At 37.9% G+C, this 27,014-nt stretch overlaps 1 protein-coding gene across 3 annotated transcripts; it reads left to right on the top strand.

Annotated features, from left to right (window-relative positions):
* Positions 1 to 103: 103 nt before the first annotated feature.
* Positions 104 to 26,773, top strand: LOC121644105 (rab effector MyRIP-like). Of its 3 annotated transcripts, XM_041991817.1 has the most exons (17): positions 104 to 456; positions 1,753 to 1,925; positions 8,225 to 8,446; positions 10,478 to 10,614; positions 14,469 to 14,549; positions 15,350 to 15,447; positions 16,126 to 16,206; positions 16,397 to 16,537; positions 16,884 to 17,025; positions 17,978 to 18,531; positions 19,412 to 21,325; positions 21,796 to 21,852; positions 22,123 to 22,302; positions 23,553 to 23,714; positions 23,897 to 23,995; positions 24,162 to 24,222; positions 24,868 to 26,773. In XM_041991817.1, exons 2-17 carry the CDS (start codon positions 1,816 to 1,818, stop codon positions 24,882 to 24,884), a joined length of 4,056 nt encoding a protein of 1,351 aa, XP_041847751.1. In that variant the 5' UTR covers positions 104 to 456; positions 1,753 to 1,815; the 3' UTR covers positions 24,885 to 26,773. The 3 variants fall into 3 exon arrangements, with proteins under 3 accessions (XP_041847751.1, XP_041847752.1, XP_041847753.1); XM_041991818.1 differs by lacking the exon at positions 24,868 to 26,773 and having other exon boundaries at positions 17,990 to 18,531; positions 24,162 to 24,245; XM_041991819.1 differs by lacking the exons at positions 21,796 to 21,852; positions 24,868 to 26,773 and having other exon boundaries at positions 105 to 456; positions 24,162 to 24,245.
* The last annotated feature ends 241 nt before the right edge of the window (positions 26,774 to 27,014 follow it).

Below are 27,014 nucleotides of genomic sequence, written 5' to 3'. Positions count from 1 at the left end.
GCAGGTGAAGGCAGGAATAATTTATTGTCCTATAAATATAAACAATATTGAATGTATTTTCCATGACTTCTATTTTTAGGTTTATTTCCTTTTTTACCTTTTATAAAGTGGCATAAAGTACTCGATCTTCACCCATGCAGGATAATTTTGGACAGCAGGGGAACTGTAGAAGTGGACCTGACCTATAATCCAGCTAATTCCTGATTTTCTCTCAGAGAGCAAAAGCAGCTACAATGATCGGACCCGCAGCAATGACCAACACTTTCCCTCAACTTTACCACTGATGTGCGTAAACTAAAATGACAAATGGAAGTCTTCATGTGTTTAAACTGAAGGTGTTCCATGTTTAGTCCCGGTTACATTTATCTCACGATTAGATTAAATATCGTTTCTCTGCGGCGCGACTCTGAAGGTGCTCAACCCTGCAGACATCACACACACGTCAGACAGACACAGGTGAGTTTTGTTGTTGTTTCTGTAGTTCGTTTTTTTCTGGACATTTTTGCCTGAGGTTCAACTTTTCCACATCTCCTTATCAAGATACATCATTTCTAACCATTTAAACTTGCTTGGAAAGTTGCTATTTCTTAATTATATTAGTTTGTGTGTTTAATCATTTTATTTAAACTACAGCTGTGGGTTGTTTGCAGTCTGTCTTTATGCTTGAAGTGATTACAAGTTTTACTCAGTTTCTTTCTAGTCTGGGGATTTTTCCTCCGTGGAATGCTAATGCAGAAAAATCCAAATCTTGGTCTTTGTCAAAGCCTCATTTTCTAGGTGCAGGACATCAGCCGCTTTTAAACTTTTGTGTGCAAAGTTTTGGTCCATTTAATGGCAACCAGAAAAATGATGTGTGAAATCTGCCAGTTTCAATTCAGATCATGCAATTAGAGAATCATCACACAGCGCGTGCTGCTTGTCCCAACATTTGTTGAGCTTTCTAATGCAAAGACTTGGCAAAGGTGGTTGATGACACATAAAGAATTAAGTGTTAAGTTATATCCCCTCAGCTTAATTTATAGTCTTTTACAACAACTTATTCCAGCATGTTCTTGTCACTGATTTTTTGGCAGATTTTGTATTGCCGTTGGGAAAAGGGGCTCATATCTTTCACAATATTAAAACTACCACTAACCTACAAATTACATTGAAAAAAAGCAGCCAGAATATGTAGATATTTTAAATACCTCCAGAAACTTTGGAGAATTTGTGTTCAAGACAATTTAAAAAGATGACAAGAAAATCTTTCATCAGATGATAACAGAGTTTCTGTATTTTAAACTGCAGTCTAAACTCATTTATAGTATTAAAAACTGTTTGTGGTCTTTACGAACTTTTGGTTAAATCCAGTGTTATGATTTTAGTCCTGGACCTGTTACACGTTCTTAAGGTATTTATTTGATGTTATGAGTACTGTAAAGTATTTGTTCACAAATTTATGTTTGTATTCATTCAGTCTTCCATCTGTTTTTCTTTTGTGTAAGTTGATAGATGTGGTATTTTAGAGGTTAAAAGGTCTCTGATTAGTGTTCTATTTATAATAAAGCTTTTAGCTTGTAATATCACAAGCTCAAAAGGTTGAAGAACACTTGTTTGATTTCCCTTTTACACAGTTCTCTTATACTTTGTATACAGATGTAGAAAAGCATACTCCTTTTAGAATTTGAGTAAAGTTATAAAGCCTAAACAATTGGAGTATGATTGTTTTTTTGGCATGTATTATATCATGAGGCTGTTTGTGATTTTATTTAGATGTAAACAACTCAGTGACAGGGTTGACTGAAGGGTTGAGCGACAGCTGGAGGGGTACTGAAGATGGATCGGAAGCTGGACCTTACAGGACTGTCGGACAACGAGGCGGCACATGTGCTGCAGGTGGTGCAGAGAGACATGAGGCTGCGCAAGAAGGAGGAGGAGCGACTCAGGTAACCTCTGACCTCCAAGATGAATGTGTTGGTTTGAAAGCTGTATCAAATCACCTGAAGCCACATATTTAATCATTTACAGTTTTTTCACTCTAGAATCATGTTACATTTGCTTATTCCTGCCTCTTTAACCATTTACCCTTAACCTGTTCTAGTTAAAAACAAATACAGAAAAGCACTTTTTTTCAATAGCAAAGTAAAAAAAAAAAGAAAGATTGTACTTAAGGTGCCATTATAATAAATGTGTCATCTAGAGATTGAACCCAAAAAACCAAAGTTGAGTCCAAACAGTTCTGAAAAGAGGGTGAAAATCTTTCTCTTACAGCTTACTGATGAGCATCTTTGTGAGAAATTAAAGCAGGGAAAACTTTGTACAATGAACACATTTTATGAATAAAATCTGCAGGCTGCATCTGCAGGAGTTTTACTGCACCCTTTTGTTCTATAGCTCAATTTGAATTCAAGGAATTCTTAGACCTTGGTGGGGTTTTCCTGCCTCTCTGATGTAAGTTCTGGAAATACTGGACAGGAAGTGAAACACCTTCCTGTTGCACTCAGACCAGCTTCCTGAAAATGTTCAGTAATGCTGCTGCTGGAGTCCAAACACAATATGAAAACATACAAAGACGCAATAATTCAGTAATTAGGTGGATTTGAATGTCTGTGGTGCAGATTTAAGTCTGAGAAGTACAGAAGCAGGAAATGGTTTGCTAGCCAAAGTCAGTTTGCCTACTTTGAGAATACCAGGCTTATATTATTTCCCTGCCAGTCTATTACAGAACTTTTGGCTCTTTTGACGCCTTTGCTAAGTTTAATAAAGTGATGAAGGAGCCCAATGAAAAGTACCATACCGATCAAAGATAAACCCTAATGGATGTCATGTTCTTCAAGTTCCAGTAACAAAAAGTTGTCATGTGGAAATTTTGTCAGTAAAGAAAAGTTTGTGTCAGTTCAGTCATGTGTTGCAGCTTAATAGCATGTGTGTGTCCTGGAGATTATGCAGACTGGACTCATTAAATGAAGTAAGCACGTTCTGCATCAAAAAGTAGATGATATAACTTATGTTGTCACAGATGCAGTGAGCCTTTCTATCTGCATCTGCATATGGTCTACTTAAAGCAGTGGGTTTCTGGCAGGGTCTGCATCTGGTACATGTTGCATCTGTAAGCCTGTTAAATCTTTATATCCATTATTTTCCTTTAGTTTTTTTTTAGAATCATAGCTGAATTCTTTGAATTAGTTCAGGGGTTTTTGAGAATTTGTTTTAACATAGATATATGTTATAGACTCATTATGTGGGCATATATAGTATCTTGTATTATATTTGTGTTTCCTGAAGCATCACAGTATAAAAGTTGGAATCAATTTAAACTGACACGATGAACTCAAGAAGAGCTAAAAATCACTCAGGCATCTATAACTTAATTTGATAGTTTAAAAAATTACGAGGAGCTCTTTACTTCTAAAATCATGTGGATATTTAGTTTTGCTTCATTTTATTGTATCCTTGTGGATTTCTGTGTTAACTTATTTTTATTTTACTTGCTTTTTCTCTTCAGGCTTCATGGGACATGAGCCACGTTAAGCTGTGAGTTTGCTGCAACTAAGTGCACAGCTAATCTTTGGTTATTTCCCAGCTGTGATTAGACATGACGGCATTTGTCTGAGTTGCTCAAATATTTTAATACATTCACGCCAGTTTTTCCACTTGTTAAGATGATTTACTCTTAGGGAATATTCCCTGCAGCATAAAGATATCTTTTACATAAAATTTGAAAAGCTGATGTCAGACCCATGTACGACTTCATTTCTTTAAGTAAACTTTTACAAGAAGTTGGATCCGTCCTCACTTCATAGAGGTGAATGCTGTTTGTGGATCATTCATTTTTCTCCTTCATAACTCTCAGAAGTCGTTTAGTGGCCTCTCACTTTTCACATCCTGTTTTTTAATCTCCCCACAAGATAAAACCTGCACATCTCACTGAATGCCCATCAGTGCTGATTCATAGATGGAGGACAGGGGAGAAACCTATGTTTACAGCTGACATTTGGAAAATAATTAACATGTAATCAACTAAAATGGTGTGTATTCCTGATAAAGGCACAGTTTATTCTGTAAAACCTCTCAGTTGCAAGTCCAAGGTGATATTTATTTTAGACGTTATTCACAAAATGACAAACTGTCAGTGACTAACAAAGCACTTATTGTCGCATGAAGGTGAAACCAGCTGAACCTCAGCAAGGCTGATCCGGAACAGACAGCAAGATGAGGCCTAATATGTCTTTTTGATCCTCTGCAATAATAATTGAAAGTTATGTGAAACCCAAAGAAAAACATGGATATTTATAAGAATAAGTGATCAAGAGATTTTTAAAATAGATTAGTACAAAGTTGTGTTTCTTTGTCATTGTTTAAATGTTGAATGTATTTAGATTTTTTTTATGTAAGGACCTCTCCTATCCATCTAAATGACTAATATTTACTACAATATTGACTTGAGGCTCAAGTAATACTTAATCCTGCTTTAATAAACAAAAGCAGTTTAATAATTGTTAAATTAGGAGATTAAAATCATTTTAGTGGGGTAAAAGTAATTGTGTGGATGTCTGGCAGAATATAAAATCTAACCAACACATTTACCAAACCTACCCTCTGCTAGAATATCTGAGAGAAAAACGCTTTCAACTCACATTATGCTTGAAAGGTTCTCAAGGTGCCCCCTACTGTTCAAAAGCAGCACAGCAGGGATATTTTCTCAGCTTGATACCTCATTACACTCTGAATTAAGTATAGTAAGTCATGCTGTTATTTATATCTTAATAATAAGATGAATAAATCTGTGTTTGCATACATTAATAATAGCCAGCGTTTCACCATGATAAGCTGTTTTTTAAGGGTTTTAAACACAGTTTAGATTTCTCCTCTACCTCCCTTTTCTGTCTGAAGCTGAAAAGTTTCTTCTAATGATAATGTATGAATATCATTGTAAAAACATACACTGCATTGCTAAGGATCAGTTGTGCATTCACAACGATTTTGTGGTACATGTTCTGTTTTTTTAAGTGGTTTTTCTGCTTGTTACTTCACTGTCTGGCTGCAGCATCTCACTGTGTCAGTGTATGAGAGTGTTGTGTCTGGGAGTTATTTTTATTGCGAGCTGAGCATCGGTAATGGATGTGATGCTGCAGCTCTCTGTGTCAGACGTCTTTAAATTTTTATAGTTTGATGTTTACAAGTTTAATTTAAAGATGTTCAAAATTCACAGATTTCATCTTCTCAAATATAGCTGAACTTTTCTTTCTTCCCTTCCTCACAACCGTGACGTTACTTCAACAAAACAAACCTAGTTTTAAACAGCATTATAAGTGTAATTTTATGAAAGATTGAAAGACTAAACTTCCACCAGTTGAAACTGAAAGAAACCCAGTTGTTACCTGCAGATGCTTCTTGTTTCTGTCTGTGACCCCATCTTGTCAGACTTCATCATTCTCCAGCTGTAATCGCTTATAAATGATTCAGTCAGTGGTGGTGCTCCTGCTGGCATGACTTTTTTGACACTTCCCCTCTGGTGCGACTTACATCAGTCTGCAATCACTCATGTTTTTCTAATTTATTATTTCATCTTCTTTCTGCTTGAGGTAAATGTTGAGCTTCATGTTGCTGTGTCTGTATTTTTTTTAACATTTATCAGCAGGGAAATTAGAAGTAAAATGGAAAAAAATATACAAAACAAAAACAGGAGATTCTTTACAACCTTTCAGCATGAATTAACACACTATTTTAAATTCAGTAAGACAACAAGCAGCTATAAGATATTTTTCTTGTTGATGGTTAAAGTTTGATGTCAAAACAGCATTTAAATAAAACTAAATATTAACGAGTGTCAATCTGGCTCACGGGTTAAGACGAAAATGGGAATGGACACCAAAAGCAAATTAAAAGTAATTTAGTAAAGCAAAAGTAATATGAAACCAAGTATAAGTATTGTTTCCAACTAAACCAACCCAACCCAAAAAAGAAACCAAGCCCTGAGGGAAGAGGGCACAGAGAGCTGCCTGGATGCTGGAGCTTTTATAATTTAAGGTTCCCAGGATGCAGGCGCTCCAAATCAGGTTGAATTGTACCAGTTAGCCAATCACAGCATTGAGTTCCTGCAACAGCTAAAAACACCGTTACCACGCCACATGCAAAAGGCCGTCACACGAGTAAGAAGTAATGACTGATGTCCACACATGAACTGAACCGTGAAAAAAGAGTTGACTGTGCCAAACAACTGACTGATCATCAGTTAAATACCACGACTTCATTTCATACAATTCACACACAGCTTTTAAGCCAGTTTGTTCTCTGAAACACAAATAGATGGCAGGCTAACAGATGGTGTGAATAACAACAATCCTTTAATTCCACCACAGAAGAAGCAGACTGCAGCTCTATTTCTGTTCAACACAAACATTCATCGTTTGTTTCATATTGAACTTGAAAATGTAAAATCCAACCCATAGCAGCAGCATCTAAAATAAGCATTGCTATAGGCAAGAAGTACTATATTTCATTTCTAAACGACCCAGCAGGATATTGTTCATACTGCAATATGCAAATACTGAAACCTACAAGTTAAAGGACAGCAAAGTCCTCTCCCAAAACGTCCAGAAAACTTTACAGTTTAATGTTTTATTTAACTTTGTTTGCTTAAAACTGTCAATCAACTTCAGTCATAATCAAAACTACTGAATATGTAATGATTCAAATTACTTTAACACCTTAAATGATAATTTAATTATGAAATTTCACTGTTAAAAAAAAAAAACAACACCCCCCCTCCCAAAAAAGACTAAACAAAAAAACAAAAGAAAACAAACACGCAAAAAAGAAACAAGTTATTTTCCATAAAATACATGCTTGGGAGCTGGGGGTTGATTTTTTAATCAATTTTAAATTGCTAAAAATGAGTGGAAACACTTATTTTAACCTTACTTAATATCATTATATGGAAAGTAACTAATTTTCTTTCTTTTTCTTTTAAAAAACTGTGTAATCATTTAATCAAACAAGCATTTAAAGGGTTAAAATAACTTAAACAATTACATATTTGTTATTTTTGATCAGAACAGAAGTTGATCAAGAGATCTGAGCAAAAAAATCATTTGCAGCTGGTACAAATTGCAGCCGCTCGGAGAAAAATATGTTCTCTAGCACTAACATTGGCTTCACTCCACTGACATCCTGTTTGTTACAGGATTGATTTCTAAAGATTTCATTGTTGTTTTAAAGCTCTTTTGTAGGACAGCCTTTATTAAAAAGGAATCTTTGCTATTTTCATCCTTTTGGCGAGTAAACAGCCTCCGGTTTTAACACCAGGGATAAACTCTAAAGTTCAGTTAGAACCTTTTAGCCTCATTTCTACCTGGTTTTAGATTCTTCTTCTCTCATAAAATCCTCACGTATAAATATCACAACACTCATTATTGGTATCAGCTGAAGAAAGCTGATAGCACTAACCTTTCAATCATAAGTTTAGAAGGAATAAAAACATAGTTAAATGAACTTCTTTCACATATTTACAGCTAATAAGTTACTGCTTATTTATGTTTTTTATATGTTTGCATTAGTTGATGAGTTGCTTTTTCACATGTACAGAATGTGAGGACGTTGACCTTCACACACCAGAAAAAGCTGCAGCACATCCACTTATGTAATTGACCTTGTATTGTGTTGTGGTTTTATCAAGCAGGGATGAGTGTTTATGGTTCTTTTCCATCTGTGGCCTTTTACACGGAAACGCTGCTGCTGCATTCGAGGAAACATGCTGATGTATTATTCAGATCAGCCGCTTCCGTTAACCTCTGTGTGCATCTTTTAAATGAAACTGAAATGCTGATGAAATATTCAGTCAGATGATTATACATGTGAACATTTTATGTCTGACATGCCTCCAGTGCTCATGCTCACTTTCAAATTTGCCATCTGTCTAAAGGGGAAGCTGTCACTGGGATGTTATTTAGTAAATGATGAAATGAAATGACTGAATTTATGAAACCACTTTAATTTCTGCCCCATTTTCATTAAATGGAGGTTGAGGATCAGTGTGTGTTTCTGTGTGTGTGTGTATTCTGTGTCCTCATTTTGATAATCACCCCATTTGACATAGCAAACCCACGACTTTATCCACAAAAACAAACCACATCCTCCCCTTCTCATCCTCTCACACACACACAAACACACACACACACTCCTAGTTTCTCCATCTCGCTGCTTTTAACCATCCTCCCTCTCTTCCCTCCTCCCCCTCCCACAGTGAACTGAAGCAGGAGCTGGACGAGGAGGGCAGTCGCTGCCTCCTGCTGTCACGGCAGACTTGCTTCAACCAGCGCTGCTGCATCCGCTGCTGCTCGCCCTTCACCTTCCTGCTCAACCCCAAGCGTCGGTGCCGGGACTGCAGCTACAACGTCTGCAAGTCCTGCCGGGTCTATAACAAGCGGGACAAAGCTTGGCTCTGCTCTGCCTGCCAAAAGAGCAGGTAAGGTCGGCGGGGTGGTGGCAACTGGGTGTGCAATGGTGTGTTTGTGTGTGTATGTGATGCAGAAGGAGGCTGAGTTATGTTTGAGATGCTGGCAGTGAAGTCAGAGGTTATTAAGGTCTTACAATCTTGCTGGAGATGATTCACTGCCCAGATGTAGTACATAATAACGTCTCCTCTGTCTCTAATATTTGTGCTACTGCAACACGAGGATAAGAAGTGACAAACAATGCATTTCTTTGAGTGGCAGCTTTTCTTTTTCAACTCACGAGAGGCTTTAATGCTTTAGTTCTTTTAAATGGTTACTGTACACATCCTGGTATTAGATGCATCATTATTTCACTATCTTTTTTCTCTGCACTCCAAACCTTGTAAATTTATGTTTTAGGTATCGGTGTAACACATCCGCCTTAACTTAGGTGGTGTGTAAATTTAGACAACTTCATTAGATCAAGAGTAGTGAACACGAAGCCCCGAGGAACTCCTCATCCTCTAGTGGCACTTCATTAGACTTGCCAGATGTTATGTTCTCATAGACATGGTCAAGACATAGAGGTTTGGTACCCAATCAGACCCTGAAGCTCCAAAAACTACCTAAAGAAAGTTTTTTAAGAATATAATACCACATCCTGACAGAATAAATCAGGGAATGGGCTGCTGTCATTAGAGACGAGACAGATGCTTTTCAGGTTGAAGATGGACTGAAATCCATCCTGAAAAGTGACTGAATAATAACCTCTTTCCTCACCTAGCTCATGGTAAATCTTATTGAAGACTCATAGGCTCATCTCAAATATAAAATTTGCCTTAAGAGGACATCCTGCATCTTTGAAAATAACACTTTGGAGGCTGTGGTCACTGCTTCAGCAAAAGTTTATCACAAACAAATTTACAAAATATAAGGTATAAAATGATTAGCTTTAATTTATTTAACTTTTTACTTGACTCTCCTTCTGAACTTAACATTACGTATTAGATAAAACCAAAAAATAGGTAATAATTGAAACTAAAATAATTACTCCATTGGATTTAGTGTGGTTTTGTGGTAAAGTTGTAGTTAATCGAACAAAATGCAGCTTCTTTGTGATTTCTTTTAACAAACATAATTGGATATATATCATTTTACAAAGTAGGTAGATATAATACACCATCCCAAAATATAACAACATATTTTCATACAATACTACACAACAGAGGCACCTTTGTCACTTCTAAACAAATGAAAAGTTACGTACATGTCAGATACATTACGCAGGACTGGAAAAGGTTCCTTTGCTGCAAGCTTATGGCATCTGAAAAAGCTTCATTCTTTGCCTCTTGAAGTTCTAAGATATAATTCATTAATTCATTTTCAGCAAAAACCCGCTTGGTGTTGTTTTCCTGATATTAGACATATCTGATGCCTCGTTACTCTCAGCTTGATTAGGTTTTTCTAATCAAGGTTTTGAGGTTTTGTCCCAGACATGAACAAGAACATAAAGGAAGTCAGTGTTGTGTTTGTTTCTGTATATGAGAAATTTTAAACATGTTGATCTCCAGTATTTTTACAGCAGAAACATCGTTCACCAGAAAATCTTGAAATCAAACCTTTCTATGGTTTCTTTAGTTTGTAGCTCTTTGAAGCAGAAGTCATTCTAGCTTCACACGCGGCTTTGTTAAAATCCACTAACAAAGTGGATTATTAAAAAAGTGACAATTCACACCTTATTCTATCATAAATCTAAACAAGTGCTCCAAACAAAATGTGCATCCGTCACTCGCTGTACCAAGTGGATGCAAAGAGTGGTGCTTTGAAGATGCACCAAGAAACCTGAGGATGGATGAGATGTGAAAACTGTGTCAGAACACGACACAGCAGGAATGATATTCGCCCAGTACTATGTGTATCATGTATTATGTTGCTGAAGTTGATGATCACTTTAACTGAAATCTTAATTTTATAGCAAAAATAAATAAGTAAATAAACAAAGCAAAATGCAGCTACATATTTAAGATGAGGTGCATATTAAAAATGAAACTTCTGTTTTTTAGGTTGTTAAAGACGCAGTCGCTGGAGTGGTTTTACACCAATGTGAAGAGGCGCTTCAAGAGGTTTGGCAGTGCCAAAGTGCTGAAGACGCTCTACAGGAAACACCTAGCAGAGCACAGCGCGCTTTCAGAGCTTACTGGTAAAACATTGTTATTTTACAGTACTGTGCAAACTTTTTGAACCACCCCTCTCTTTTTCTTTTTATATTTCGCTCTCAAAGAGCCATGCTTTTTGTGTAAAGTGGCCTAAGCAGGAGTTCTCCAGGCTTTCTGAAGGTCTTTCAGTCAATTTTAAATCCAGTTCTTATTCCTGATCATTTTCTGATGGCTTTCTTATTTAAGCCACTGTCTTTTACCTTGAATCATTTAAGTATAAAAAGGCACCTAACTTAAGGACTGACTCAGTGTTTTTCTACAGATAGCTATATATCTAGACATTTTCCACACAGGCTGCACGATGGCTTGGTGGGTAGCACTGCTGTCTCACATCACGAACATCACTGGTTTCAGCTTCCTGTGATCCTGAATTGGATTAAGCTGTGTGGAAAATGGATGGGTGGAAGGACAACTGAGCAAAGAATCATACTTTACTGGTAAAATATGAAAATCCTAAGGATTGGTTCCAGATTTTTACACTGTTGAACACTGAACCTATAAAACACTGTGTAACTTCTCACATGCGACACATGTTGGAATAATGAGCATGAAAACAAACATGACACCTGAAAGCATTTTACAATCCTGCATGTGATCATTTCCAAACTTCTCTCCAAGCCCAATCCCACAAATGCTGTGGACGGATTACTGTAAGGAGGGATGATACTGTGTCTTTCAGCTACATGAGCCTAAATTTGTTTTGAATTTGTTTGATATCTCAAAGCAGTGGAATACAGGAAGTTAGGAAGAGGGGAAAACAGGATTAAGCTCTTGGCTTTCAGCCCTCATAACTGCGGCAGATTACAGTCACTGTGGCCAGACTCCAAATATAAACATGTTTGTTTGCCTCCTTCATATTTTCACCCAGCTTGGAGTCACTGCTGCTGTATTTAGGTGCATAATTAAGCAGGTGTGGGTGCAAATAATAGATACCTGATACCACAGCAACACTTTTAACCTAAGACCTTGATTTACTAGATTCTTTATCTGTTTTGATTGATATTACTAAATAATATGATTGGATCAAATTATTAATAATGTGCATATGTGTGACAAAAGGAGAAAAATCCTAAAATAGTTGTGAAATTGGCTGTCAATCATGAACAATAAGCACTTCTAGACATTTGAAAGCTAATAAAAATGTATTTAGAGTTCAACTCACCAATTAATATGTGAGGCTGGTGTAGGGCATCTGCTGCAGCTCAGTAATTCTATAATGCGTTAACAAGGATTCAGAGTATCAAGTCCATTTAAATATTGAAACACAAGCTGCTCATGATGGGATTCAACCGTAATATGCATCCTTATTTAAGATGATCATTTTTAGTTACTTTTAAGTTTACAGATTGTTCTCCTACAAAACCATTTAAAAGTTTCTGCTTTCTGTAACTTTTACAAAGTGGACCCTTTGCCAGCATGCTTTAACCTTAACCTGTTTACGTTCCACCAGTGGACAGCAAGTGAACAGGCTTTGGTTTCTTACGTAATGAAAAACATTCAGTCGACCTCCAGGGAGGCCTTTGCAGGCAGAGTTTCTCACAGCTGAACACAAGCTGGATGAAAATGTATTTGTGGCTCTGTACGACGTTCACCCAGCAGCATCTGTTCCAACATGTAGATCCAGACGGGCACAAAGCCGCAGTGCATCTATGGACCATCAATTCCCATTTTCTGATCTGATTGAACTGACAGAGGATTTCAGAGATTTATTTGCATTTTACGGAAGAGAGGTCACTGGCTGCAGATGATGCAGAGCTGTGGTCCCTGTGGGAGGAGGACTGATGTGGGCTGACATCAGAACCCCCACCTCCTCCTCTGTTGGTAACTCACGCACACACACTGTATCATATAGTTTCATTTGTGTATGACTAACTTGCGCTAAAAAACTGCGTTTATTCAACTACAAAATCGGATCTACATAGTGTGACTCATGGAAGGTCCTGCTGATGCTGCTTGTATAAGAGCAGTGTGAGCTGCATGAGTGGCACCAGTATCAGCAGAGTCACAGGTTGAAGTATGAAAGTACAGCACTTAATGTACTTAAGACAAATATCCAAATAACAGCATTTTACCTGATGATATAATTTCCACCTGCTTTTCAGTTTTAAGATGTTTTACTTTCTTTTTTATTGTTTTTAAGAAGTATAGTTTACTTTTATAATTATCATCATTTTGTGCCTTTCCATTTTCAAGTTCAGCTTGAACTCATAGTCACATTTACAACCCCTTGATGTATCCATCAACACGTGGCAGACATACTAAGATGTAGAGGTTAATCATATCTAATCGGACAAGAGAGAGGCTTAGGTGTGATGTTTATAACAAGATGAGACAATAACCAGAGATATGCATGAAAGTAAACCAGGAAACGCGGCTTTGCAGATGTTGTAAATTCAGTCTTGTCTTGTTGTCCAAATTTCTTACAAGCCAGCCAAAATGTGATCCATGGTGATGAAAATAAGAAAAGTAATCAAAGCATAAACTACAGCAATAATTTTTTGTAGCCCGGCTGTTACGGCACAACTTGCACATTTGCAAAGAGGACAAGCTGGAGACATCAGCCCATGTCTGGAAACATCCCTAGATTCATTCAGTGCAGAAGTACAAGGGTTCAAATGGGAAAAACGTGCTTCTGGAGTCAGATGACTGCAGTAGATGGAATATATCACAGTCACTATGCATTTAATGCACATCACTTCTGCTTTACTAGCATCTGTGTTGGCAAGAACAGTGTCCTGAGCATCAGTGTGACCGAAGCTTAACTCATCCTAGCGTGGACTATAACTTTGCAGAATGTTTAATTGGAAGAGCAAAATTTTTTTTTTAACACACTGAAGGAGAATAAAAGAGACACACAAAAATGTTTAATTAGCTTCTTATAGGACTGTGGTAGTATAATTTGGTACCCTCAGGGTTACAATCTCCTTCAATTGCTGCTTTAGTCCCAAGTCTTTACCATGCCTCGGTGCTGAGGCCAGATGTGTACAGATTCATCGAATGTTACAACAGTTACATCTGCTCACACATCAGTAGAACACCTCAAACAAAATCCCTCCTCCCATCCCTGAGATTCAAATAAAAATCCTTAGTTTAAGAATATTTCACACCACTGCCCACTGGCTTTTCTTTAGACTTCACAGCAGTGAGGGAATTAGAATTTAGGTGACGTGCTCACTGCACTTTTTAAAATACTGACACAGTTAATACCACTTAGTTTAAGTGCTATCTTTGCCCCTTAAAATGATTGGAGGTGACCCTTTGTATTACACTGTGTTATGAACGTGGGTCTGCTGCGCACAGCTTTGGTCGCCTGGTAATGCCACACACGAGGCTGCTCTAATGCACTTATGTAACCACAAATGGCTGCATTGTTGCAGGAATATTAACATGACGTGAAAAAAGCTCAAAGGTGGAGATATTTTTCACAGTGTGACTTAGAACTCTGCTGTGCAGTGAACACGTGCTGTCCTGCTATCCATGTTTACAGAAAACACAGACTACTTACTAATCTATTTGTGTTTTTTTTTCTTTCTAGCCTTACTTTAGCATTTTAACAGATTTTTGTTGTTGAATATTTTTGTTTAATGGACAGATGGTTGGATCTTAGTTACTACAAAAAATGGGACGAATCTCTGAGTACTTCATCCACATTGCATTAGGTTTATATTTGACCAAACTTACACTTAAATCAACTATGACATAGCTGCATAGGAAAAAAAAAACAAATCTTATTTAAATTTGTAACATCTAATAGAAGCATTTATAAAATTTATTTCTATCATTGTGCTGATATTTCAGGTAGTATAAGCATGCTAAAAATGAATGAATGTGTCCGCAGAGGGCAGCGCCTATGAGGAGAGCATCTGCAATGAGGGGAGCATCTGTGGGAGTGACTCTACTTTCTACAAACAAACCGAAGGTGCGTGCATATTTTGCTGTGGAATGTGTTTGATTATTTCTTTGTTGTAACAGTGCTTCTTGGCAACAAATCTTGTACCATTGGAAAGCCTGTGTACTTGCCTTTTAAATAGTACCACTTTTGTAAGGAAAATGCTTTTGTGTGATGACCAGCAGAGTAGAGTAAGTGGGTTGTGTCCATGACTAACTTAAATTCCCATCTGCCAAAGCCAAACAGCTTATTCTGCTGCTGGCTCTTGTTTAGATTGGATGATTGACGTCTGAAGAAACAAGACATACTGGAAGTTTATTGATTTAACAGAGGCCTTACTAGCATGTGGAAGATCCACACACAGCTACAACACTCTGGCATCTCCTCATCATGCTGATCGCCAGCTTAGTTGCACAGTGCTTTGGGATGGCATCCCATTCTTCAACCAGAATTTGTCACAATTCAATCATTGTGGTTGTACTGGTCAGTCTGGCACAACCAGCACACCATTACACCACCTCCACTAAAAAAATGTTAGCCTGTGGGTGGAGCAATCAGCATAGCATTCTCTGTGTATTCTCCTGCTTTGCCCTCACTTCTGCTTACTTACGGTTCACTGCACTAATTAGATGAGTGACTGCAAACATGAATGAAAAGCTGTACAGACCTGGTGCATCTGCAGAACCCTGGAAACATGAGCAGAGGAATGAAAAGTTAAAGAGGATATTGCACTTTTTGCATGCCTTCAACAAAACCTGTGGTCTGTTTTCTGCTTTGATTTTTATTTTATTTAACAATGAATAACAAGAGATTACTGCGTTTGTGTTCAGAGCACAGCATGGCAGAGACGCTCAGTGTGGCCATGCGGGTGGCAGAGGAAGCCATAGACGAGGCCATTTCCAAGGCAGAGTTTGACACTTCCACTCAGGTTATTCATAGTCTCTTCATATACACATTATGTTGTAGACTGCATTAGTTATAATAGTTACTTATTGTTAGCATTGCCGTGTACCCATTCAGTATGGTATATAATCCATACTTTGTAATCTGATGTATCTGCTCTTTCTGTGAGTTTGGATCAGGTTGTGTAAAACCATCAGGATTATGCTGTAGTTTAAATGGCCTTTTAATACTATAATACAAGGCAGGGCTTTGACTTCGTGTAAGATTATGGTTCACAAGAAGCTGAAAAATCATGAAGTATTTAACAGTTCTTACCCTTAAAAATATGTGAAAAACCATTAAGTAACAGTTGTTTGTGTAAGTAAGAGAAGATGTGGTCTTACAAAACAGATTTTAAAGAAAGACTGACTCAACACCAGAACCTTTTTATATATGATGGGATCTGTAAAAAGGTAAATTATTCCAGTCCAAAATGATCTTGTACATGGATGTTATATTTAATTATCTAAATCCCAAAGATTGTCATTGGTTCTGCAGTTCTTCTCTAAATCTGTGTCAGGAAAGATTTCCTCATTACAAATCTGTTCTGAACTCAGCACAGATCATAGGTATATTCAAAGTGTATATATTTAGGGGAGTAATCAGCTTACAATGTGAATGTGTGTGGTGCTGAAGGATTTTCTTACTTGTGTGTGTTTTCCAGGAGAAGCAGAATGAAGCACATTATCTGCGGGAGAACAGAGGAGAGCTCATCGAGGAACTGGCCAAAACTATTGTGCAAAAAGTAAAAGCAGAATTAAATTATACATAACAACAATGTTTTACTGTGGTACCAAGGTTGATTCATTCTTTGTGTGAAGCTAGTTAATAATGCTCAAATATAAACAAGAGAATGATAAACCAAACCCCTTTATTTGTATCTCTGTGTGGGATCAGAGCTGTATAGAGCTAATTCTGATTTCTGTGCATTTAAGATCATTAGCAGGAGGAAGACTTTGGCTGAGATGAGGGCAGAATATGACCACGACTGGTCCCTTGAGCGTAACACTGACTGTCATCATCAATCTGCCTGCGATCAAACCTCCAGCTCCCTGAAACACCAACCAAACCTCTGGGTAGAAACACATCGCTATCACTTTTCTTACTATAGAAACAGTTCACAATCTTTTAGGTTGAGATTAAACTAAATAAATTAATTAACCATTAAAAACACTGTTGCAACCTTTCTAATAAGTTTCCAAAATATATTAAAATATATCTTTTAGTCACAGATATTGATGTTTGAAACATTTGAAGGAGCCCTAACTCCAGGTTCTATACTGCCAGTAGATGAAAATTAGATGAAAACTAGCTGCATTTTAACCTGTTGCAGGGCCACTTGCAAATTTAAATGTCTCCCATAACGATAAAAAAAACCAGTGTTCAGTAGAAATCTATCAAAAGTTCCATGTGTGTACACAGAGGTCACACTCGGCCTTCACCTTGCTGGATGATGACGACAACCCACCTGCTCTGATACAAGACTCTCCTCTGGCCTTGAAGAAGGAGGCTGCCGGGTCGGCTGTAACTGCCTGGAAGAGCGTAGATCGACTGGACAACTCTGGTAATGTTCTTTTCAGATTTTAGGGACAAAATTTTAAGGATAAAGAATACAGCAGGTTGAAGTTTTGGGTAATGTATATGAAATGCATCAATTTCTGTACAATTTCTGCAATTATCTATTATCTGTTGCAAAATTAATTTATATTGAATTTTTTATTTAATTTTTTTTTTATTTTCTTGGTCTCCCCTGTGTGTTTAAAAGCCTCTGCACCAAAGTCTTACATAAGCCTCCTTCACAGTCAGGATCCTCAACTGATATTTTTTCTTAACCGCATTTATTTTTCTGTCAGTCTTGTGGAATTGTTTAGTTTTATTTGTTGCTCCATGTAAAAGAACCTTTTTTTTTCACTTTGTGTTTAAAATTAAGTCAAACATCTATCAGCCTGTAATGTAATGATGCTTAGAAGGCATTCTCGCTGCCTTCTAAGCATCAGAAGGCAGTGAGAATGGTAAATTAGGGACCCAGATTATTCTATAAATGCTGATGCCTGGTTTAGGTTTTTTGTTCACTGATTGTATGATCACGCATGTTTGATTATTTAACAAACATGCTTTGTTCATGGAAAAAAAATCAGAAAGGAATAATTGGGCTAGTTCAAAGTGAAATAACTTTGGTTACTGTCAGCTGTAAACGTGAAACTTGGCTTTGCATGATCACATGGATCAGAAATGTGGAATAAAGGACATTTGTTGAGGGACAAACTAATCTTAGAAACAGTGCTGTCTAAAAGGTAATTACTGATAATTTGAGATGACAGTAATTAAAGTCATACTGAGATTCTTATTAAGGAGGCTGAAATGTGCTGTGGTAACACTTCTCGGCTCTGGTGTGTCAGCTATTACCTGCGTTCACTTTTTGTTTATGTTACTGCATGTCTTTGGCACATGGCTTCTATTTGTCTGCATGATACTTGTGTTGATGTGTGTGTGTATGTGCATGCTCTGATATGGAGGTGTGTCTTCAGTGCTAAAGAGCCCAGATGGGAACTGGATCGCCCTGCAGAGTGCCCAGCTGTCTCGCCCCAGCCTCCTCACTAAAAGGAAGAGCCTGGTCTACAGTGCCTTGGAGAGGGAGTCTGGAGCGGTGTCTGCCTACGAAGGCCTGGGATCTGATAACGAAAGCAAACAAGAGCCTGACAGCACCTGGGGAGCTGTCCTGCAGGAGATCCACAGAAAGATGACTGACTCAAACTTCAACCTGCCTGAACGCACATCGCCTCACATGGACCACGAAGGCAGCAGAGAGAATCTGTTTTCAGACACTGAGGCGAACTTGAAAACTAACAAACAGATACTAGCTCTTCTAAAGCGGAAGGTGCCTGCAGAGATGAGGAAACCTTCATCGTCCCGCAGGACCAGCATCATTGATATGAACTTTAATCTGAAGGGAGTGGGAGAAGAGGAGGAGGAGGTCAAAGTAGCTTCCAAGCCGGATGTGGGAAAAGTGAGGAAATCACGGAAAAAGAAGAAAAGTACAAAAGCGGCAACATCATTGTCTCCTGTGTCGGTAAGAAGGAAATCACATTTAACTACAAACTGATGAGGTGAACAATTCAATACTTAACCTACAAGATAAGGATTGGCAATAATTTAACTTAGAGTTGTTAAATCAGGGAAAAATGGCAAAAATTCTCTGCATAAAGCCTTTAAAACATTAAGATTTTCTTATGTTCATACATATATTCAACAGAAAACAATAAGGTCTCAATTTGGCATCTGTAAATTTGACCACACAAAAAAATATTCATTCATATCTTTATAACTGTAAAGTGCAGTGACTTCATTTACCTCTTGGTTTAATGTTGTAGTCTTTAAAATTTAAACTCTTCTCTTGAGGCAGTGTCTCTCAATCCAGGTTCTCAGGACCCCCTGCTCTGTATGTTTTAGAAGTAACCCCACTTTAACGCCTGAAGTAAATGAATGGCTTGTTGACAGGCTGTAAAGAATTTGATGAGGAAGTTCATTAATTTGAATCAGGTGTTGGAGTAGGAACACATCTAAGACATGCAGGGCGGTGGGTCCCGATGACCTGGATTGGAAAACACTGTCTTAAGGAGACACGAAGGTAGGCTTCACTGCAGGACTGCCGACTTCAGTTTTAAAGTGAGATGTTCCTAATAATGCAGAAGACTGAGACATTTATTAATGGATTATGTGCTACAAATGGTCAAAGAAACAGAAAATATTAAATAGTGAATTACATCAGTTTTCCTCCACTGAGGATGAACTGGACAGAGTTGGAAAGAATGAGGTAAATGAAGGAGAAATGAGTGGCTGCAGTGCAATAGAGAAGATGTGGGAGGCAATAGAATCTATGGAAGACATAGACATGCATCCATAAAGATAATAAAATTTCTATTTATCTGTACAATTCCTTTCATTTGCAGGATTTAAACAAAAAAGATCTACATCCATCTGATTCTATGTCCCCTGAAGGAGGCACGACCCCAGAACCTCTTGACTCTGATGGTGACATCACTGGAAATGGAGCCAATCAGATTAATGAAGAGTTAACTTTAAAGCTGCATCAGCTCACAGGCAGAGCTCCTGACTCCTGGATGCGAGAAGAAGAACTTGATATAGAGAGAGATGGTGGTGATGATGGAGAGGGGGAAGAAAAGAGACAAGGAAGCAAGGACAGAGATGATGAGGATGAGAGGCTGTTCAAGATGGATATCGATTTGGAAGGAGGAATAACAAAGGATGAGGAAGAGACAGAAAAAGATGATGAAGAGATGAAGTATAGATTGTACAGGCTTGTCGCACAATCCAACCTCACATATTTTTCATCTACTGAAGATGAGCTTGACAGATTGGGAAAAAGTGAAGGAGAATTGGACAAATACAAAGACAAGAACACGGAGAAGGACGATGAAGAGCAGGAGGAAAAGACAGAACTACTCACCTATAGACTTTGTCAGCTGGAAAAAGAAGTCAGACTGACACAGTTCTCATCCACTGAAGACGAGCTGGACAGAGGAGAGGAAGAGGAAGATGAGGACCTGGCTGTGAAAGTGTGCAGATTAGTTAATCAAGTCAGCGCCACCCAGTTTTCATCCACAGAAGATGAGTTGGACAGAATGGGCAGAGTAGAAGACGGAGAGGACACAGGTGACGAGATGTTGTGGAAGCTGCAGCCAGAGAAATCTCGGCTACGTGATTTAGCCAGTTTGGTCAGCGCTTCCCAGTTTTCCTCCACTGAGGATGAGCTGGACAGAGTTGGAGAGAATGAGGTGAATGAAGAGGAAATTGGAGGCTGCAGTGCAATAGAGAAGATGTGGGAGGGAATAGAGTCTATGGAAGACATAGACATGAAGATGTTTGATTTGAAGGATGAAGCTGAGGCAAGAAAAGTGAGAAGTGATGAAAAAGTAACAAGTAAGAATGTTCTAGAGAGTCGAGGAAAAGGTAGGGATGCCGAACATCATGAAACTGTTGTAGAAGAAAATAGAGGTTTCATAGACAAGAGAGTAGCAGAAGATTTAACAACAGCAAATGAGCAATCATGCGACAAAGTAGAAATATCACAAGCTAAGAAAGAAAAAGAGGCAGAGGAAAGGCGAGAGATTCAGTTAGAAACAAGGGTGGAGGCAAAGGGAAGAGAGGAAATAAGAGCTTCATATGAGAAAAAAGGTGAACAGCAAAACGAGCCAAAGGCGAGCAGGCCAGATGAAGAAGAAAAGTTTCTGAAAGAAAGCTTAGAGACTCAGAGGAGATGGGGAACAACAGCTGACAGCGAAGAGGAAGATGACACTGAATTTGACAGAATAATCAGCAGCATGTTGATGATGACTCTGGAAGACATGCAGGTGGAAACAGTTAAGGAAAAAGCTGGAGACAACAGAGAGAGAAACAGAGAGATGAAGAACAACAGTCCAAGAGGAGAAACCGGGATTCAAGAGATGACAGTAGATGCACAAATCACAGATGCTTCAGAGGAAACAGACAAAGTTTCACATGAGGGAATTAAAGGAGAAACTTGTGGTAAGCAGGAGGATGGAGACATAACCGATACTAATGAAAATGTGCAGGAAGAAAAATCTCCAGAAATGGTGATCAGTGAGACACCTGAGACAAATGAAATCCAGCTGACATGTTCAGAAACTGGAGTGTTTGATGAGGGGAAACGAGACATGACAGAGAAGTGGGAAAATGTGGAGACACAGAGAGATACTGCAGGCTTTCAAAAGACAGATGTGGGTGAAAAATACGAGAAAACAGAAGAAAACGCTGACGACCTAGAGCAGAGCTGCACTTCGACTCCTCAGGAGGGTTTTCTGTCACCAGAGCAGATTCACAACGTAAGTACTCCAGCTGTGATGGAGCTTCAAAAGCCAGTGTCTGAAACTTGTTTTCTACTAACAGTCGTCTGATAGAGTGAGTCTGTAGTGAGCCACTTCTACATGAGCATTGTCTAAACTGCAGCAGAAGGTTTAAAGACTGCAATGTTATGCTTTTCTATAAAAATATGTTGGTTTTATATCAGTTCCTGCATCAGCAGAATTCAGATGAGGATGATCTGTTAATGGAAAAATCCCAGACATTACGACCTGTTCTAAATTTTGAAATTATGCCTCGTTTTGCTGCATTATTGCTGCCTAATTTGAAATTAAACTATTACCCTGTAAATGAAGCGAGGTCACATGGGCTCACTTTGTCTTAGGTCTGATAAACGCTTCCTCTCAATACTTGTTTTTAAAGCTGCTAACCTCTTTACACCTTGTCCTGTGTATGTGCTGTTTTCTTCTCTCATGTGCTGTGTGAACTGTAGGGTAGAGATGTGGAGCTTTACCAAACTATAGATTTAATATCATCTCTGCTGCAGCAGGTGAGAGTGAACTTGTTATCCTTTAACCCCAAACCCTTAAACTCAGATTTAAGGTTTGTTCAAAGCAGCATACTAAAACTGGAAGGATCCTGAAACATGACAAAAATGTTTCTGCATGTTAGCGGTTTTCATTCTGCATGGTCAAACATCAGAGGCCATTAAGAGAATATAATTGAGATCAGGAATTTAAATCTTGGTCATTTATCCATCTAAAAGATTTTGTGATGTGTCAGGAGTTAGAAACGAGCTGTGTGTGTTTGTGTGCTGCAGAGATACTCGGCAGTGTCTCTGCGCAGCATCACCACTGAAGTGCTGAAGGTCCTGAACGCCACAGAGGAGCTGCTGCAGGGAGTGGAGGGAGAAGCTGATGCCAGACCGTCCTCCTTCTCCCTGCCTCCCAACATGGACCCCAAAAAACTGGACCAACAGTTCTGCAAACTGGAGGAAAACGTCAGTTCAGTTAATATTTGTGCACACTGTACTGTAAATAGCAATGCTTGTTTGCACTTGTTGTTTAGTAGCGTACCATAGTCTGTTTTTTTTTTTTAATGTGTGATTTTACATAGAACAGCAGTGTAATTAGATATTGACAAAATAAATGAGTGCATGTGGGCAAATATTTAAAAGGGATATTAACACAACAAAAGAAAAAATGTGGTTTTATTTTTTACTTTTATGTTTTTATTCTCATTTATAACACTTTAAACTCTCATCCTGAGTTAGCAAACACATTGACACAGTAAAAAAAAAAGATAAAGAAAAACAAAACAAATAATAATATTAAAAAGGTACAGCCCACTAATGTCCAATAAATTATGCACTGTTTTATTTCAGAAAATCTAATAAAGGGTCTCCAGACCCTTTCACAATATCGGTGAGTTTCTCCAATACAAGGACGACATTTCATCCACCAGTAATTGGCTAGTGTAAGGAATTATGCAAAAATTGGAAAAAAAAAAAAAAGATCCAACATTATCCCCTGAGGTCAAAGCTAAATCAAATAAAATGAATAGAATCCTTTTTTATGTGAACATTGGTGAATTTTTCTTCATTGAAAACTATGAAATTAGCAGCTATTCACTTTTGAGCGGCAGAGGCCAGTGGATCTGTGACATTTGCTTAATAAATCCTTCAATTAATACAATCTCAATTACATTGAAGCTGCTTGATTATTCGATAAATCTAAAAATTTCAGTTCTAGAGTAAAAGCTGTTCATCGGATGTCATTAGAAGTTGTTGGATTTCATTTACTGTTCGGTCATATTGCTTAGTATTTAATATTTAACAAATACATATTAATATTTTACAAAACATTTAATTCATTCATTCATATTTGATATACCATATAGTCCAGTTCAGGGTCGTGGGGAAGCTGGGTACGTCCTGGACAGGCTGCAGGGCCAGCACAGAGAGGTCACTGGTTGTTTATCAGTGATCATTGGTGCATGTTTTTAGACTCCAAGCTGGAGTACCCGGAGAGAACGAACTCCACACAGAAAGGCCACTTTTTTTTAACCTCCCCCCAGCCGAGGCTCGAACCAGTGACCTTGCTGTGAGGCCGCAGTGCCAACCACTGCATTCTGCGTGTCTCTTATTTCTCTGTAAAGCTTAGAAACTTGTTCTTATAAAATCCTAAATAAATCTTGTTTTCATATGGTAATATAATTACCATATGATTTTTATGATTTTTTCTTCTGTAGGTGTATGTAGCAGCTGGTTCTGTGTACAGTCTGGAGGCAGAGCTGAGTGACCTGGAGGAGTGTGCCAGAGGAATCTGCAGCTCCACGTCCGACATGGAGCTGTCCTTCCTGGAGGAGCAGGTGGCAGCAGCAGCTGCCAAGGTTCATCAGTCTGAGCTACAAGTGAGCTGGACTTCAGTGTGGTGTTGGCTCACTTATGTAGATCTGAACACTGAGCCACACGCTGAGTCAATAAAGATAAAAGAAGTTTGTTCAGACAGACAAAAGAGCTGATCTTGAAAAAAACTTGAATTGCAACTTAATAGTTCAAAAACACATTTTACATGTTTCTGTATCAACTGTAGATCTGTGACATCTCTGCCAGAATTGCTGCTTTGAAGAGTGCGGGCCTTAATGTGGATCCTCAGTCACGGTTCGCTAAGACCAAGACTCACCCAGATACGGTATGAGTAAAAAAAATGAAATGAAAACTACTTTATTAATTCCATAGGGAAATTACAAAATCTATAAAAAATATATTTAAAAAAATCGGTATAGAATAACATTGTACTGAACCCAGTAGAGGGAACTAGGAGAGCATAATGCTGAACTACGTACATCTTTCCACAGTTTGTAACTCTGGACTCGTCCAAACAGCAGAGAAGACGATTACCTGCACCACCTGTGAAAGGTAGCAGTATGTCTCAGTTCTGACTCTCTGTTCACAGTAAACCATATTGTGTTTTAATTTTATTAAAAGGCCAAACACTGAAGTGTTTTTTACTAACAGGAGTTGATGATGGTCACTTAAGCTTTGATTTTAAGTTTTGACTCTTTTGTTTTTTAACCTTCTGTTGACTATTTTTTTTGTTTGTTTTCTAATTAGAACATGATTTTTTTTAATTGTTAACTCTGATCCGGACGATTTTCTACTTAGAATGCATTATGGGTCAATAATGTCCATCAACAAAGTAATGATTACATGAGAAAGTGTAAGAAAATAGTTCATACCCATGACTTATTTATTGGATGTAGTTTAATTTGAATAAACTTGGTATAAATCTCAGGGCCATGTGAATGCAAATTATTGTGCTGCTTGGATTATGCAAATTATCAGATGTTGAAAGATTTCCACAAAGCAGTGCAGAATGCACTGATATGCCTCAGATGTTTGAGTACATTATTATATTAATAGTTTTCCAAAATTCTGGTTGACATAAACCACAATGTGGTCATAAAATGCTCTATTATTATTATTTCAATGTTAGTATAATTTCATGGTCACGCTTCAGATTAATAATGTGCTTCCATTTAATTTTCTTTCATTTTGTCTTAGAAAATAAGGAAACCTGAGCCATCGGACCTTTGCAATACTTCCAATACAGACGTGCCTTGACCACCCCATCTCGCTGCAGCCTACAGGCCAGTTTTAAAGAATCCATTCAGTCACCATTTGCCTTAATTTAAATTTAAACTCAGCACGCCTCACATGGGACTTTAATACTCTATGTATTTAATGCAGTCACCAACAATGCACAGAACTGATTGTTGTGTTCAATCAGAAGTGAATAGCAGATCAATCCTGTTCATTTTCAGACTGTAGACTGAATGTTGTGGGGAATTTATCCTCACTCATCAGTTTCATAAAAGAAGAAACAAAAACCTTTAGTTCCCTACACCTACACGCAAGAACAATCAAATAATTACACCAATACAGCGAGTGTAGAAAAATATTTTAATCAGAATACTTTTATAGATTTAATTTTAACACTGTTGTCCATTAAAGTTGTTTAATAAAACTTTAGAGATATGACAGACAATACATTAACAGCAGTAGCTGCAGCAGCTACTAAATAAAAGCTGAAACGTACTCCATTAAATCAAATGCACACCAATCAGCCATAACATTGTGATCATGCGTCTAATATTGAGTACATGCTGTCAAAAGGAGCATTAACCAGTCAAGGGTTGGGCAACTTCAGAACTCAGAGGGCGCCGTGGACTGTGTGGGGGACCGGAACCACCCTGGAAAATGGGATGTTTGATCCCATTTCTTTGGGACAAATCCTACTCCAACGAATGTTAGCAAAAGATCCTTCAGGACAGTGACTCTGTAGATTGGGCACATCTGTGGGCATGCTACAGATGCTATCACATTGGTATTAGAGGAGTTTGGAGGCTAGGCTGTGTTCTTTGAGTTCTTCCTAAACAGGAGGCCGCTCCTGTGGGAGGAGTGTTGTTGGTGAGGATGTTTGTTAAAATGTTTAGATAGGTGGTCATTTTCAAATTAACATTCATGTGATTGTCGAGATGCAGATTTACTGTAAGAAAATGAGCAGTAGTACTCAGTACACCTGTTAATGGTTTTAATATTCTGACTGGTACATTGTTTAAGCCAAGTTCACTCCAAGATTTTCTGTCTGATTTTTACCTCAGAGACAAATAACCCAGATCTGAATCAACTCTGGTTTCTTCAGCATTCAGCAATTTCCATGTGTTAATGCCAGCAAGACTATATTCATGAGGCCAGCAGAGACATCCCATTTAAATTTCTAGCTTGCTTGTCTTCCTTTGTTTTGTTGTTGGGTATTGTTTATTATTTATTTGTCTACTTAATAGATTTGTTTTGCTTAGTGTACTTTATTGATGTATATTTCTAGAATAATTATATTTTCAGTATTTTCTATTACACTGGTTCATTTTAGATTTTATTTCTTAACCCTCTGCTGTTATAAAATATGCACCGTTTAGGAGTAATTCAGGGTGACAAACTCTTGAATCTTGATATTCTGAGGGAAATAATGTGAGTAGAAGTTGGTTAGTAAGAAGCTACAATGACAGAAGAAGAGACATGAAAGGGGGAAACCCATGGGAAAATCCCAAATAAACAGATAATGAAAGAGTTCATTGTAAGGAAACACAAAATTGTATGCATGAGAGCTGGAACTCCAAGATTGAAAAGAAGAAAACCGTCTGACAAATCAGAGGTTAGTCAGACATGATAAATCCTGCAGAACGTGACCTCCTAATGCGGGTAACTTGTATGATGTAGCAAGCACTAGCAAGTCAAAATTCCCAATGACGAGACAAGCACGCTGCTGAGTGTGAACAACACACTGATCCAACAATGAAAATCTTGCAGTGTGAACTTGGCTTCACACAAATAAAGGAGCTGTTGTATCATGTGTAAAACTGTAGTATGTTTAAAATGATTACTAAATAAAAAAGATGGGTAATGTAAACCTGGTTCTGTAAATTGTGTTCAGCAATGCAAGCTGCAAATGTTTTCTGCCTCTTAAATAGTAAATAAAGAAAAAGGTGTAAGCTGGAAACACTTGCTTCCAGTGTGGAAATGTTACACTCTGAGGTAAACAGGGTTGAAAACACTGCACACCTTGTTGCTTGTCAGATGAAGGTGGGTGTTGGGGTGAGGAATTTAGTTAGTATTTTTGAGATGAGGAAGTGACACCCAAATATGACATT

Source organism: Melanotaenia boesemani, chromosome 8, assembly GCF_017639745.1.
Source record: "Melanotaenia boesemani isolate fMelBoe1 chromosome 8, fMelBoe1.pri, whole genome shotgun sequence".
Taxonomy (NCBI): Eukaryota; Metazoa; Chordata; class Actinopteri; order Atheriniformes; family Melanotaeniidae; genus Melanotaenia; species Melanotaenia boesemani.
The sequence above is the reverse complement of the archived record's forward strand: the minus strand, read 5'-3'. Positions and strand labels throughout refer to the sequence as shown.

Coding starts and splice junctions, on each gene's coding strand:
- LOC121644105 (XM_041991817.1), top strand. CDS start 1,816: ATGGATCGGAAGCTGGACCTTACAGGACTGTCGGACAACGAGGCGGCA. Junction 10,615..14,468: donor CGCGCTTTCAGAGCTTACTG/GTAAAACATTGT, acceptor ATGTGTCCGCAG/AGGGCAGCGCCTATGAGGAG. Junction 16,538..16,883: donor AACACCAACCAAACCTCTGG/GTAGAAACACAT, acceptor GTGTGTACACAG/AGGTCACACTCGGCCTTCAC.